This window comes from Chrysochloris asiatica, unplaced genomic scaffold (assembly GCF_000296735.1).
Source record: "Chrysochloris asiatica unplaced genomic scaffold, ChrAsi1.0 scaffold00094, whole genome shotgun sequence".
Taxonomy (NCBI): Eukaryota; Metazoa; Chordata; class Mammalia; order Afrosoricida; family Chrysochloridae; genus Chrysochloris; species Chrysochloris asiatica.
This window is the reverse complement of record NW_006408612.1, coordinates 11541096-11557154: the sequence shown is the minus strand read 5'-3', so window position 1 is coordinate 11557154 and position 16059 is coordinate 11541096. Positions and strand designations below refer to the sequence as shown.

Genomic DNA, 16059 nt, shown 5'->3' with positions numbered 1-16059 from the left:
TATATATGAAAACAACCAGGGAAAGTCTCTCTGAAACCAAAACAAAACCCTAAAATTGCACACTCTCAGCAATGCACACTGGTATTCCATCCAAGAAAGCAAAGCCTTTGAGGAAGACACATTCCTCAAGAGACAGGGGTTATTCCTCCACTATCACCCCCCAAAATAAAAGAAATTACATCCTGTACCACCTTTATAACTTAAGTCCATCTGAGATTTCCCACTATACAATCAAATTGTGCCATAGGGTTTGGAACAGAACTAGGTTTCCATTGCAAATCTCTGATTGCATTAATCATCAACAGGCCTGGTTTGTTGACTAGTTTCACCATCCAAAGTTCACTCTTTCAGCTCTGTCTTTTGGGACCCCAAACTACAAAAACCTTATATAAACTCTCTTTCCACCACATTTTAAATGCACTTTTTTAGGCACCAAGACTCAAAGAGTAAATAGATATATACATGGTCTGTTCATAAAAGTAGAAATATTTTGTTCGCAGTTGGTCATCAAAGTATAACTTCACAGACCTACTTTTTTAGTTTATTAAGTCTAGAAGCTTGCCAAATGACAGATAAAGAATCAAAAATGTTAAGTATTTGTAAATCATACTTGCTGCTTAATTTGTAATCAATAATACTCAAGTTTTCTAAGAAAAATTATACTTACATGAATGTCTATCATTCTGGTGATCGACTAGTTTTGGGCAATTTTTTAAAGATGGGTGCAGTTATGGTACACAGAAACCTTCTCACTTAGTTCATTTGAAATGAAATATTTCTTATATGAATATTTTAACTTGCCTTTTTAAAGGTCCTCCAACTGCTCCTGAGAGGCTCACGTATACAGAAAGGACAAAGTCCACTATCACCCTGGACTGGAAAGAGCCCCGTAGTGATGGTGGCAGCCCCATCCAAGGATATATCATTGAAAAGCGGCGTCATGACAAACCTGACTTTGAAAGAGTTAACAAGAGACTCTGCCCAACCACATCTTTTCTGGTTGACAATCTTGACGAACATCAAATGTACGAGTTCCGTGTCAAAGCAGTCAACGCAGTTGGCGAAAGTGAACCATCTTTGCCTCTTAATGTGGTTATACAAGATGATGAAGGTTGGAGTCTGAATATAAAAATTTTAGTGCATTTTAAAGTGCTGACATACCCCATTGGTTGAGCAAAAATTCTTACTATTTTGCTTTCCCCCACCCCACTTCCCTTCCTCTTGCAGTGCCTCCAACTATTAAGTTGCGCCTGACTGTTCGAGGAGACACTATCAAAGTTAAGGCGGGAGAACCTGTGAACATCCCTGCAGATGTGACAGGCCTTCCAATGCCTAAAATTGAGTGGTCTAAGAATGAAACTGTGATTGAAAAACCCACTGATGCACTTCAGATAACCAAGGAAGAAGTATCCCGAAGTGAAGCTAAGACTGAAATTATCATTCCTAAAGCAGTCCGGGAGGACAAAGGCACTTACACAATCACTGCTTCCAATCGCCTTGGCTCAGTGTTCCGAAAAGTTCACGTTGAAGTTTATGGTACGTAACTTGTTTCCTTTATCAAAATAAGAAATATGGTGTCTGTTAAGGATTACCTTCTCAATCTTTACTGTTGGTTCCTTTCTAGATCGCCCATCTCCACCAAGGAACCTTGCTGTAACTGACATTAAAGCTGAATCTTGCTACTTGACATGGGATGCCCCTCTAGATAATGGTGGCAGTGAGATCACCCATTATGTCATAGACAAGCGCGATGCAAGTAGGAAAAAATCCGAATGGGAGGAAGTCACCAACACTGCTATAGAGAGACGATATGGGGTAAACGTCTAAATATTTTATTATATGCATTAAAAGGGCATGACTGTAATTCAGCACCATTATAACCTTAAGATTAATGATTCAGCTCAAGTTGTTATTTTGTTATTGTAATTCTTAGCACCTAAGGCCACTTAGTACATGCTACTTGATATATAGAAACTCTTTTACAGTACTGAAAATTCATATATTCTTATTTTCTAATGGCTTTCTCCTTTTCCTCTGTCTTCTCCATGTTTTTATTTTATACATTTATTTCTTTTTATAGTCATCTCTTCCAAAATAAGTTGAGTTTTAAAATGAGTGTAATATTAACATAAGTATATTCTTCCTAAAAAATTATTATTCATCTGATTTTTAGGTCTTCAAACTTATCCCTAATGGTCAATATGAATTCCGAGTTAGGGCAGTGAACAAATACGGAACAAGTGATGAGTGCAAATCAGATAAAGTGGTCATTCAAGATCCTTATCGCCTTCCTGGACCTCCAGGAAAACCAAAAGTTTTGGAGCGCACCAAAGGATCCATGCTAGTGAGCTGGACTCCTCCTTTGGACAATGGTGGCTCTCCAATTACTGGCTACTGGCTAGAGAAGAGAGAAGAGGGCGGGGCCTACTGGTCACGTGTTAGCCGAGCACCAATAACTAAAGTGGGATTGAAAGGTGTGGAATTTAATGTTCCCCGACTGATTGAAGGCGTTAAATACCAGTTCAGAGCAATGGCAATAAATGCTGCGGGAATTGGCCCTCCTAGTGAACCATCGGATCCTGCTCTTGCAGGAGATCCCACATGTAAGTATGCACTTGTTTCATGGGGCTCATATTTTGGGGCAAAATTGTCAAACGGGCAACCCTACTCTAAAAGTACATTTTTTTTTTCTATGTAAAAGTTTTATTTACTATTGTAAAAAGGCTTATATTCATTTAACTATCAGGAATATATGAGTATATACATATATACCCACTTCTGTCAAGTCTATTCTGATTCATATGACCCAATAGAACAGAGATGAACTGTTCTTTAAGGTTTCCAAAGCTATAAATCTTTAAAGAACAGACTGCCTCATCACTCTCCAGCTGTTCCGCGGGAGAAAGATGAGGCTTTTTGCTCCTGTAAAGATTTACAGCCTCAGAAGCCCTGTACATGGTCACTATGAGTTGGAACTGACTCCACGGTACATAACAAAAACAACGTATGTATATATATACATATGTAAATGACAGTCACCTTTTAAACTCTTGATTAAATCTAGTATTTTATTAGAAATTATACAATAATAAAGACCCTGAACTATAAACCCTTCTCTGCTCTTATACCTTAAGTAAACCCCTAGCCCATTAGATACTGTGGACAATTATCTCCCTCACTAAACAATCAAATCCTCCAGTTGGAATTCAACAAAAAACTAAAATGTTCATAATTTGTCAACAATGTCTTTGGAACCAAGATAATAAGATTCTCAAGCACAACAAAAGAAGAAAATTCTAAAAGATCTATGAACCAATCAGTTCAAAAATTAAAATCATGTGGCCTTAACATATCTAGTTGTTGCTACTATTAAACATCATTGAGTCAATTCCAACTCATAGCAACCTGGTACAAGATTTCTGAGGAGTGACTGGTGAGTTTGAACCACTGTCTTGCTGTTCAAACTGACCTTTCTGTCCAGGGCTTATCCTATAGTGCCATACCAGGACTCAATATATCTGATTAAACTACAACAAAAATCTGCTGTATGTTAAAAAAAAAAAAAAAAAACTTTAAAATATTCTAAGTTCTATATGGAGCATTGTTGTTGTTAAGTGCCACTGAGTCAGGTCCAATTCATAGTGACCCTATATGGGGTTTCTGAGAAGCAGCTGGTAGGTTTGAACTATTGACCTTGTGGTTGGCAGTTCAGTACTTATCCTACAGTGCCACATCAGAACTAAAGTAATCAATCACTCACTCACCAAACTAATTTTGAACACTTGCTATGTATATGCAAGAAACTGGACTAGGCACTAGAGAGGAAAGTTGTTAATCGTCATTGAATTGGTTCCGACACATATCGACCCAGGAAACGGCTGATGACTTTGAACCACAAACCTTGTGATTAGCAGTCCAGTGCTTATCCTACAGCACCACTATGAATAAAAAGATATATTGAATAAAAATTAAACATTTTCAGAACTATGAGCAATTGTTTTATGATACCAGTTACTAATGAAATCAGTTTTAGATTTTCAAATGAATTAATAATGAGTTCTCAGTTGAGAATCTAGTCAAAGGAATCTTAAAATAGCTTTTCACTAATAATGTGTCAATAGACTGTAGATTGATCTAGAGATAGTATGTAGTCCTTCTAGTCCCAGCTAGTTGTTTGCTTTAGTTTTTCATTAAGGCTTAATAAAAATAGACCGTTCCCTTTATTTCTTTTCCCAAGAAGGTAATTTACTCTCTTTTAGCTTTCATATGTTAATTTTTTTATAGAGCCCTAGTATGGTTCCATAGGATAAACAGTAGACTACAGGTTGGTTTGAACTTCAATATAGCAGTTCCAACTCACCAGCCACTCCTCAGAAATCCTATATAGACAGGGTTTCTATGAGTCGGATTCAACTTGATGTCACTTGACAACAACATTGTTAATATTTTAATAAGTTAGAAATAAAGTTACAGAAATCTTGCATTCTATTAGCCTCAAAATTTGATGTTTCTGTTTTGTTTTTCCTTTTTTCTTATTAGACCCACCTGGGCCACCTTCTTGTCCAGAGGTCAAAGATAAAACAAAATCAAGCATCTCACTAGCATGGAAACCTCCAGCTAAAGACGGTGGCAGTCCAATCAAAGGGTACATTGTAGAAATGCAAGAAGAAGGAACTACTGACTGGAAAAACGTAAATGATCCAGAGAAACTTCTAACTACCTGTGAGTGTGTGGTGCCCAATCTGAAAGAGCTCAAGAAGTACAGATTCAGAGTAAAAGCTGTCAATGATGCTGGTGAATCTGAACCAAGTGGCACAACTGGAGAGATACCTGCCACTGACATTCAAGGTACCAGTCTTTATTCAGTTTATATTTCATCTTTTGACCTTATTATGAGATTGACTAATTTACTAAGATATATCTATTACTTTTAAAAAAAAAGCTAAATCCTGTAATATTATTTGTGATATTGCAGAGGTACCAGAAGTTTTCATTGACATCGGAGCACAGGACAGTCTGGTTTGTAAAGCCGGTTCACAGATTAGAATCCCTGCTGTCATTAAGGGACGCCCAAAACCAAAATCGTCTTGGGAATTTGATGGAAAGGCAAAGAAGGCAGTGAAGGTAAGAAAATTACAGTTTCCCATCTCCTATAGAATCACTATAAGGCGTATTTTCACTATAATTAATTATCTTTTCTAACAGGATGGAATTCATGATATACCTGAAGATGCACAGGTAAAAAAAGACTTGAAATAATTCAGACTATTGTTCACTTCAATATTGCTATTATTTCATTCAATGTTTGACCCACTGTTTTCTCTGTACAGTTGGAGACTGCTGAAAATTCATCGGTAATTGTTATTCCTGAATGCAAACGCTCTCATTCAGGCAAATACAGCATCACAGCTAAAAATAAAGCAGGACAGAAAACTGCAAATTGTAGAGTTAAAGTCATGGGTAAGAAAGACTTTAAGAATTGCTATAGAATAAGAATGAGCCATTTTTTTAAATATCAAAGTAACACTATACATATTATGATTTGTGTCCAACAGATGTACCCGGGCCACCCAAAGATCTGAAAGTCAGTGATATCACCAGGGGGAGTTGCAGACTTTCATGGAAGATGCCAGATGATGATGGAGGAGACAGGATCAAAGGCTATGTGATTGAGAAGAAGACCATTGATGGAAAAGCTTGGACTAAAGTCAATCCAAACTGTGGAAGCACCACATTTGTAGTGCCTGATCTCATCTCTGAACAGCAATATTTCTTCCGTGTGCGGGCAGAAAACCGTTTTGGTATTGGAGAACCTGCGGAAACCATTCAGAGGACCACCGCCAGAGATCCAATATGTAATTTTTTTAAGTCTAAGTTCAAAATATATTCTCAGAATTTAAATATCTTGTTTCAAACAATGCTTAACACTTCTTTTAACTGTTTTTCAAGATCCTCCTGATCCACCTATTAAGCTCAAGATGGGTCTCATAACAAAGAACACAGTACACCTAACGTGGAAACCCCCAAAGAATGATGGGGGCTCCCCTGTAACCCACTACATCGTGGAATGCCTTGCCTGGGACCCTACTGGGAAAAAGAAAGAAGCCTGGAGGCAATGCAATAAGCGTGATGTGGAAGAACTGCAGTTCACCGTTGAAGACCTCACTGAGGGTGGGGAATATGAATTCAGAGTTAAAGCTGTCAACGCTGCAGGAATCAGCAAACCTTCAGCCACTGTCGGCCCTGTGATTATCAAAGACCAGACATGTAAGTACCAGCATACTGACATAGAACGACCTCTTTGTGACTGCCTTCTTTAATGTTTAGCTACATTGTTGTTGTCAAGTGTCATTGAGTCTGTTCCAACTCACAGCAATTCTGTATAGAGTTTCCAAGGAATGGATGGTGGGGTTGAACCACCAAGCTTGTGGTTAGCTGTTCCATGCTTATCCTATAACGTCACACCAGGAACCATGTTTAGCTGTGGTGGTGGTGGTGTGCCGGGGAGTCGGTTCCAACTCATAGCAACCCTGTACAGGGTTTCTGAGGCTGTAAATGTTTACAGGAGCAGAAAGCCTCATCTTTCTCCCGTGGAACAGCTGGTAGTTTTGAACTGCTGACCTTAAGGTTCACAGTCTGATTCGTAACCACTATGTTTAGCTGTAGACCAAAATAAAAACTTGTTGTTGTTGTTGCTAAGTGCTGTTGCATCAGTACCGACTCATAGCGACCTTTTGTAGGGTTACCGAGGAGCAGCTGGTGGATTTAAACTGCCGACCTTGTGGTTCACAGTCCAGTGCTGATCCTACAGCAACACATCAGGAGTCCAAAATAAAAAGAGATACCTTAAATTGAGAATGGGCATGGTCACGTTACTCAATTACTCTTACCATCAGCTTCCACAGAATTATCATATTTTCTTACATGTTACTTGTTGCCAATTTAAAATAAATAATGTTTGCTATTTACTTGCTATTGAGTATTCCTCGATAGCAGGGTGTTTTTACTTTTCGAGGTTAAAGCAATTCCTTCGCATGCTCCTCAAAAGAAGCAGAAAATTACCCATCATTTGCTCAGCAACTGCTAAGATTCAACCTGTTTATCTTCACAGTTATATTTACTTTTCTCTGTTTGAAAATGGATATATATCCATTTCAGTGTGTACACATACATACAACTATGTATTTTTATATACCTAGAAATATGATGAAGCGGGCAGTGGCTTTGTAAGTAGTTTGGACGCAATAGCCACTCTGTAGGAGAAAGATGAATAGCCTCAGAAACCCTATACAGTGTGGCTATGAGTTGGAACCAACTCGACAGCACTTAACAACAAATACGATAATAATTCTTCCTGTAATTATTGTTAACTATCACTATTTCTATGTGTTTGTTTAATCCTCTCTTCTAGGCTTGCTATTGTTGTTGTTAAGTGCTGTGGAGTCAGTTCTGACTCATAGAAACTCTGCATAGGGTTTCTGAGAAGCGACTGGTGGGTTTGAACTGCTGATCATGTGGTTAGCAATCAAGGGCTTATCCTACAATGCCACACCAGGACTCCTTCTAGGCTTGTTGATGTTGTTGTTAAGTGATGTTGAGTCAGTTCTGACCCATAGCGACCCTGTATGGGATTTTCAGGGAGTGGCTGGTGAACTGCCCACTTTGCTGATCAAACCAGCTTTGCAGTCCAGCCCACTAACCCACAGCGTCACTCTAGGATTCCCCTTTTAGACTTAAAAGGACTGTAATCATTACCGTCTTGACATATTTGTTACTAACTCTACCAGCAGTTATATTTCTATAAAGGATACTTCACCTCAGAGTGAACACAGTAGATACCCTCTTAACTGCATAAATATTAAAGGGAACAGAGCAGTTAGGCATGGCAGATCCCCCATGCCTAAAATAATACAACTGTCCCTTCATTCTGAATTTTTGGCAGAATATGCACATATGCGAGTTGGGATGCTAACTTCAAAGTCAGCAGTTTGAATCTACCAGCAGTTCCATGGGAGAAAGATGAGGCTTTCTGCTCCCATAAGGATTTACAGCTTTGGAAACCCTATAAAGGGTTGCTATGGGTCAGAACTGACTCAACAGCACTTAACAACAACAACCATGATGTCAGCTAAGGGGAGCCATAGCTGATGTACAGTCACACGTAGAGCCACTAAAGGATAATGGCCACCTGTACCAGCACCTTAAACTGGCGTAATAGTACTGAAGACAAATCAGTTCTTTATAGTTGATTGAGCTGCAGAACTTGACTAAAGAGGCTCAAATAGCTTTACAGTCAAGATGAGTGCTACTTTCTGTTCTTTAATGCTTTTTATTTTTCTAATGGCATTCTTTTTCTTTTGAATAATCTAGGCCCACCAGCAATTGAGCTAAAAGAATTCATGGAGGTTGAAGAAGGAACTGACGTTAGCATTGTGGCCAAAATTAAAGGGGTGCCTTTCCCTACACTAACTTGGTTTAAAGCTCCTCCGAAGAAACCTAATGACAAGGAGCCTATTGTCTATGACACTCATATCAACAAACTTGTGGTGGATGATACTTGCACATTAGTTATCCCACAGTCTCGCAGAAATGACACTGGCTTATATACCATCACAGCTGTAAACAATCTGGGAACAGCCTCAAAGGAGATGAGACTGAATGTCCTTGGTAAATATTGCATGATTTGGTTAAAACTGTGTGTTTTCTGTCCATAAGTAATATTTGACTTTAAAAATCATTAGACTAATATTATTTTTTTTTTAATACCATTTTAGGTCGCCCTGGCCCTCCAGTGGGACCCATAAAGTTTGAGTCTGTTTCAGCAGATCAGATGACTTTATCTTGGCTTCCACCTAAAGATGATGGTGGGTCTAAGATTACAAACTATGTAATTGAGAAAAGAGAACCTAACAGGAAGACATGGGTACGTGTCTCCAGTGAACCAAAAGAGTGCACGTACACAGTTCCGAAATTACTGGAAGGCCATGACTATGTATTCCGTGTCATGGCCCAGAATAAATATGGCATTGGGGAGCCTCTTGACAGTGAGCCAGAAACAGCAAGAAATCTCTTCTGTAAGTAAGACAACATTTTCAGGTGTAAAGCCTGTTTTGTTTTTGGTTTTTTCGTAATTTCTTATGTTCGTATAATTTTTTCACAGCCGTCCCTGGAGCACCAGATAAGCCAACTATTAGTAGTGTGACTCGTAACTCCATGACAGTCAACTGGGAAGAGCCAGAATATGATGGAGGCTCTCCTGTGACAGGGTACTGGCTAGAAGTGAAAGATACTACTTCAAAGAGATGGAAGAGAGTTAACAGAGATCCTATCAAAGCCATGACTTTGGGTGTTTCTTATAAAATGACTGGTCTTATTGAAAATTCTGACTATCAATTCCGGGTATATGCTATCAATGCTGCTGGTGTGGGCCCCCCAAGTCTGCCGTCAGATCCAGTGACAGCTAGAGATCCAGTTGGTGAGAGTTGAAAGCGTTCATTTTGGGTTTTTGTTTTGTTTTGTTTTGTTCTGTTTTCCAAAAGTGCCATGGAAAATCAAGAATATTAATATACTGGTCTTTTTCAGCTCCTCCTGGTCCTCCATTTCCCAAAGTGACAGATTGGACAAAATCATCTGTGGATCTGGAATGGACTCCCCCACTAAAAGATGGAGGATCCAAAGTAACTGGATATATCGTTGAATATAAAGAAGAAGGAAAAGATGAATGGGAAAAGGTAGCTAAAACTTGGCATTACAGAACTATATGATGAAGAAACTGTCATAGTTAGTTTCCATCCCATTAACTTCTACCTTTATTTTTTTAGATTCAGAAATCAGAGGGGGGAAAACATAATTATAACTGGTAATTCAAACATAAATTATGTCAAAAGTTACTGAAAAAAGATTAAGTCATATTAGAGTTACTTTACCTTTTGGTTATAAACCCTGGGAATCGGAGTAAAGGACCAGTATAATTCTTTCAATCATTGGATAATAATTTAAAATCATGATCAAGTTATTTTGTTCAGTGTTTGCTTGATATCTTTATATGTAAAAATGAACTTCATAATGATTCTTCAAAGAGAGAATCTAAATATGCTATTGGTTCTGTTTTTAAAAGCTGTTAAGGAAAGAAGCTATTTTTAAAAAATGATTCTAATACTTACATTTTTTTATTTTTCCAGGGCAAAGATAAAGAAGTGAGAGGGACAAAACTTGTTGTGAGTGGATTAAAAGAAGGAGCATTCTACAAATTTAGAGTGAGAGCAGTCAACATTGCCGGCATTGGAGAACCTGGAGAAGCCACAGATATCATTGAAATGAAGGACAGAATCGGTAACTACAAATACTTCTACTTTATCTTCAATAGTAATGTTTCTGATTGCAAGCGAGAAACAAATTTGTAATCTTCCATTGTTTTCCAGTTTCACCCGACCTTCAGCTAGATGCCAGCGTCAGAGACAGAATTGTGGTCCATGCTGGAGGGGTGATTCGGATCATTGCCTATGTGTCTGGAAAGCCAACTCCGACTGTCACCTGGAGCATGAATGAAAGAGCACTGCCCCAAGAAGCCACCATTGAGACCACAGCCATTAGCTCATCCTTGGTCATCAAGAATTGCCAGAGGAGTCACCAAGGTGTCTATTCTCTTCTTGCCAAAAATGCAGGGGGAGAAAGAAAGAAGACAATCATTGTTGATGTGTTAGGTAAATACATTCACTTTTGTGTGTGTGTGTGTGTCTGTGTGTGTGCAGCTGTTTAACCCAATATTTCATTACATCAACAGTAAACTAGGGTATAATAAAACTATGTAAACAACTTTTCAAAAACAGAAAACTCAACCACAATACTTTTGGTCATTAACATCATTTTAAAAAATTTCCTCCTACAAGTTTGCATAACATAAGCATTTATGATGCTACTAATAGTCTTCACTAAATCCACTTTCCTGAAAATACACACGAATGTTTAACAATTTGTCCAGGTCGACAATTTTCATATTAGAAGACTATATCTTTACTTGTAAATTATCATAATACTGTAAAAATCCCTTTGAAGGGGTTCAGTATTCTAATTGAAAGGAGTATTCTTTTGATAATATTTGATTATCACTATTATATTTTAACTATTAAATATAGGCTTGAACTGCATATAGAGTTTAACTTCTCTAGAAGGCTTTATTATGCCTCTCCCTGACTGCTTTATTCAAGTGATTTCTTCAGAAAGTGAAGTCTTCCTTCTCAGAGTTCTCTGTAAGCATATCTCTAGGAGCAGCCATGCTGCAAACAATCAGTTTTTCCATGAATATAACAAGTTCTTTATTCAAAGTAATTAATACTGAAATGGAAAGTGGGAAACTTATTTGAGCAATAGTCCTACAACTGCTTAATTTCATGTGCGTAGGCACTTTGATAACTGATACTCCTCCAGGTTAAATTTCCAACCTTTCAATGGTCATTCTGAGATTTGGGACCTCCTGTTCTGCTCTTTGATTCACTGGTCATCCAGAAACAACACCCCTATTCTTCCCTTTGAAAGGAAGCAACACGAAAACTGACCATGCTTCTCTTCATACCTTGCCTATCCTTCCCCATTTCACTTTCTAATCACTCAAGAAAACATTTTACCTATCCCTTCAGCTTTTACTAAAATATGAGGAGGCTCCAGAAAGCTCACAGAAAGATGGAATTAAAAGATAATATAAAAATTTTACCAACTTTTTAAAAACTCCTCATAGTAGCAATCAGTAACTGTTGCAAATCTACTTCATTTAAAATTATGGTTGAATCTGGGTAGTAAGAAAAAAAATAAAATCTCAACAGACAAAAAGTCTTAATTTCTTCATAATGACATTTTTATCCATTTTTTTAAACAGAGGATAACAAGTATTGAGCATTGTAGTTAATTGAAAAAAAACAGCTAAAATTCCATTTCCTCTTACTTCTAGATGTACCAGGTCCTGTTGGAACCCCATTCCTATCTGACAATCTAACCAATGACTCCTGCAAACTGACATGGTTTTCTCCAGAAGATGATGGAGGTTCTCCAATCACCAACTATGTCATTGAAAAGCGGGAAGCTGACCGCAAAGCCTGGACCCCCGTGACAAGTACAGTTACCCGACAAAACGCTACCGTCCAGGGTCTCATTCAAGGAAAAGCCTACTTTTTCCGAATTGCAGCTGAAAATAGTATTGGCATGGGACCATTCGTTGAGACACCAAATGAACTTGTCATCAGAGATCCAATAAGTATGTTTGATTTTAAACAGTTTCATGCTTATCAATCATTCATTTCAAGACTATGGCCACACAAAAAGTGTTTGAATGCCATACATTTCACTTATGTATAAGCATTTATTCAGGCAACTACTTGCTAGCTGATGTTAGTACTATTCAAATATCAATTGTGAAAGATATGGGAACATATATGGTTCATCAAATGCCTTAGATATTCAAAATTTTTTAAATATTCTACTTAATGGCATGGATATAAACAGAATTATTTTCCTAACTCTAAAATTGCTAATTCTGTAAACATTTCCTAAATCCTTTCCCCTTAATTAACTTCTATTTCCTCAACTGTCAAATGAGGGGATTAAATTGTTTTGGGGTCTTTTTAACTCTGTTGATCTATGGTGGTAAACGTGGTGGTGGTGGATTGTCCTGGTTCCGACTTACAGTGACCCCCTATATAGAATTTCTGAGGTTGTAAGTCTTTATGGGAGCAGAAAGCCTTGTCCTTCTCCTAAAGAGCAAATGGTAGTTTCCGACTGCTAATCTTGCAGTTAGCAGCCCAATGCATAGTTCACTACACTACCAGGACTCCTTGTTGCTCTATGAGTAGATTATTTTTGTTATTTACTGAAGCAGATAGTTTAATGTTCAGATGCAACCCTCTGAAGGGAATATTTACTACTTTGTTAGTATAATACTTTCTTTACTGTAATTCTATACTTATGCTTTCAGCTGTACCAGAACGTCCTGAAGATCTGGAAGTCAAAGAAGTTACTAAAAACACTGTTTCTCTAACTTGGAATCCTCCTAAGTATGATGGTGGATCAGAAATTATTAACTATGTACTAGAAAGCCGGCTCATTGGAACTGAAAAGTTTCACAAAGTTACAAATGACAACTTGCTTAGCAGAAAATATACCGTTAAAGGCTTAAAAGAAGGAGATACCTATGAATACCGTGTCAGTGCTGTCAATATTGTTGGACAGGGCAAACCATCATTTTGCACCAAGCCAATCACTTGCAAAGATGAGTTGGGTATGTGTCTAATGCAGCTTATACTTTGAACACTTGAGCATTTATAGATTTATGGTAAGACAACAGTAAAACTGACTTCTCTTTATAATTTTAATTTCAGCTCCTCCAACGCTTGACCTCGATTTCAGAGATAAGCTCATAGTTCGAGTTGGTGAAGCTTTTGCCCTCACAGGACGCTACTCAGGCAAGCCAAAGCCCAAGGTGACTTGGTTGAAAGATGAAACTGATGTGGAAGAAGATGATCGCACGCATCTAAAGACCACTCCAACAACACTTGCTTTAGAGAAGATCAAAGCCAAACGATCAGATTCTGGCAAATATTGCGTGGTTGTGGAGAACAGCACAGGTTCAAGGAAAGGTTTCTGTCAAGTTACTGTTGTTGGTAAGTATAATTTAGCAATAATAATAATAGACATTTTGTTCTTTTAAAGCAAAAGTGGAAATAATATCTTGTGCTGTGATTTTTTTTTTTTTTTTTTAAGACCGTCCTGGACCACCAGTGGGACCAGTTATTTTTGATGAGGTGACCAAAGATCACATGGTTATTTCTTGGAAGCCACCTTTAGATAATGGCGGAAGTGAAATTACCAATTACATTATTGAGAAAAAGGAGTTGGGCAAAGATATTTGGATGCCTGTGACCTCTGCAAATGTTAAAACAACATGCAAAGCTTCCAAACTGCTTGAAGGAAAAGATTATATTTTCCGGATATTTGCTGAAAATCTATATGGAATAAGTGATCCTCTGGTATCTGATACAATGAAAGCCAAAGACCGCTTCAGTATGCATTACATTTCTTTTTAGTGATTCAGTGCTTTGAAATGGTTAATGGGAAGCATGAAATTTTAATGCATTTTACTAATGTTTGTTGTAGGGGTTCCTGATGCACCTGATCAGCCAATTGTTACAGAAGTTACCAAAGACTCTGCATTAGTGACTTGGAACAAGCCACATGATGGAGGAAAGCCCATCACAAATTATATTCTGGAAAAGAGGGAAACTATGTCTAAACGATGGGCTAGAGTTACCAAAGAACCAATTCATCCATACACTAAATTTAGGGTTCCTGATCTTTTAGAAGGTTGTCAATATGAATTCCGGGTTTCTGCAGAAAATGAAATTGGCATTGGAGATCCAAGTCCACCATCCAAACCAATCTTTGCTAAAGATCCAATTGGTATAGTATTGAAATATTCATTCCATTTTCATATTACACAATTTTGTTTTAAGCTGTATTCTAACTGCTTTCTGTTTTCTCTTTCATTATGTAGCTAAACCAAGTCCACCTATTAATCCTGAGGCAGTAGATACAACATGTAATTCAGTTGATCTAACTTGGCAACCACCACGCCACGATGGTGGGAGTAAGATTCTGGGTTATATTGTTGAGTACCAAAAAGTTGGAGACGAAGAGTGGAGAAGAGCTAATCACACCCCTGAGTCATGTCCTGAAACTAAATATAAAGTCACTGGACTTCGAGATGGTCAAACGTACAAGTTCAGAGTACTGGCAGTCAATGAAGCTGGAGAATCAGATCCGGCTCATGTTCCTGAGCCAGTTCTAGTAAAAGACAGACTTGGTGAGAGAAATGGTCTCCCCTTTATTTGAAAGAAAGATCGGTTCCTGATTTATATATGCTCTTTGATAAAAATTCATTAATGAATCTGATCTGAAAGTCCTGTTCTCTTTATTTTAGAACCTCCTGATTTGATTCTTGATGCCAATATGGCAAGAGAACAACACATAAAGGTTGGTGATACTCTAAGACTTAGTGCCATCATCAAAGGAGTGCCATTTCCAAAAGTAACTTGGAAGAAGGAAGACAGAGAGGCACCATCAAAAGCAAGAATTGATGTTACTCCAGTTGGTAGCAAACTTGAAATTCGTAATGCTGCCCATGAAGACGGTGGAATTTATTCCTTAACAGTAGAAAACCCAGCAGGTTCTAAAACTGTCTCAGTGAAAGTACTTGTATTAGGTAAGAATTTTAGTACCTACAACTTTAGAAATACATTTTTAAATTATTTGAATTCTGATTTCAATTAAAGCATTTTAATAACTATATGAATTGACATTTTTCAGATAAACCTGGCCCACCTAGGGATCTGGAAGTCAGTGAAATTCGGAAAGACTCTTGTTACCTCACTTGGAAGGAACCACTAGATGATGGTGGTTCTGTTATTACCAATTATGTGGTTGAGAGGAGAGATGTTGCCAGTGGCCAGTGGTCACCTCTTTCAACTACATCAAAGAAGAAGAGTCATATGGCTAAGCATCTGACTGAAGGCAATCAGTATCTCTTCCGAGTAGCTGCTGAGAACCAGTATGGACGTGGTCCTTTCGTTGAAACACCTAAACCCATCAAGGCTATTGATCCTCTCTGTAAGTGATTTTCTTTTGGTTACAAAGTATTTGCAACTGTCTTTGAGAAATTACTTACTTATCGTCATTTCTTCTTTTGAAAAGGTCCCCCTGGGCCACCCAAGGATTTACACCATGTAGATGTTGACAAGACTGAAGTTTCCCTTGTGTGGAATAAGCCAGATCGTGATGGTGGCTCTCCAATCACTGGGTATTTGGTGGAATATCAAGAAGAGGGCACCCAGGACTGGACTAAGTTCAAGACTGTGACAAACTTAGAGTGTGTTGTTACTGGATTGCAACAAGGAAAGACCTATAAATTCCGTGTAAAAGCTGAAAATATTGTGGGTCTTGGGCTCCCTGACACAACTATCCCAATAGAATGTCAAGAAAAACTAGGTAATTTTTAAATTGCCATTATTATTTTGT

At 38.0% G+C, this 16059-nt stretch overlaps 1 protein-coding gene across 1 annotated transcript in view; it reads left to right on the top strand.

The window, feature by feature from the left end:
• Positions 1-16059, top strand: part of LOC102841613 (titin-like) — a 305333-nt gene that overhangs the window by 220121 nt on the left and 69153 nt on the right. The window contains exons 262-286 of the mRNA XM_006866702.1: positions 812-1111; positions 1228-1536; positions 1625-1815; positions 2174-2603; positions 4540-4848; positions 4976-5124; positions 5206-5238; positions 5331-5460; positions 5556-5855; positions 5950-6267; positions 8371-8667; positions 8775-9074; positions 9161-9475; positions 9583-9731; positions 10182-10332; positions 10422-10703; positions 11945-12247; positions 12965-13267; positions 13368-13649; positions 13750-14049; positions 14143-14445; positions 14540-14848; positions 14966-15247; positions 15352-15651; positions 15736-16029. Coding sequence (XP_006866764.1) covers positions 812-1111; positions 1228-1536; positions 1625-1815; positions 2174-2603; positions 4540-4848; positions 4976-5124; positions 5206-5238; positions 5331-5460; positions 5556-5855; positions 5950-6267; positions 8371-8667; positions 8775-9074; positions 9161-9475; positions 9583-9731; positions 10182-10332; positions 10422-10703; positions 11945-12247; positions 12965-13267; positions 13368-13649; positions 13750-14049; positions 14143-14445; positions 14540-14848; positions 14966-15247; positions 15352-15651; positions 15736-16029 — 6639 coding nt within the window. The remainder of the gene's footprint in view (positions 1-811; positions 1112-1227; positions 1537-1624; positions 1816-2173; positions 2604-4539; positions 4849-4975; positions 5125-5205; positions 5239-5330; positions 5461-5555; positions 5856-5949; positions 6268-8370; positions 8668-8774; positions 9075-9160; positions 9476-9582; positions 9732-10181; positions 10333-10421; positions 10704-11944; positions 12248-12964; positions 13268-13367; positions 13650-13749; positions 14050-14142; positions 14446-14539; positions 14849-14965; positions 15248-15351; positions 15652-15735; positions 16030-16059) is intronic.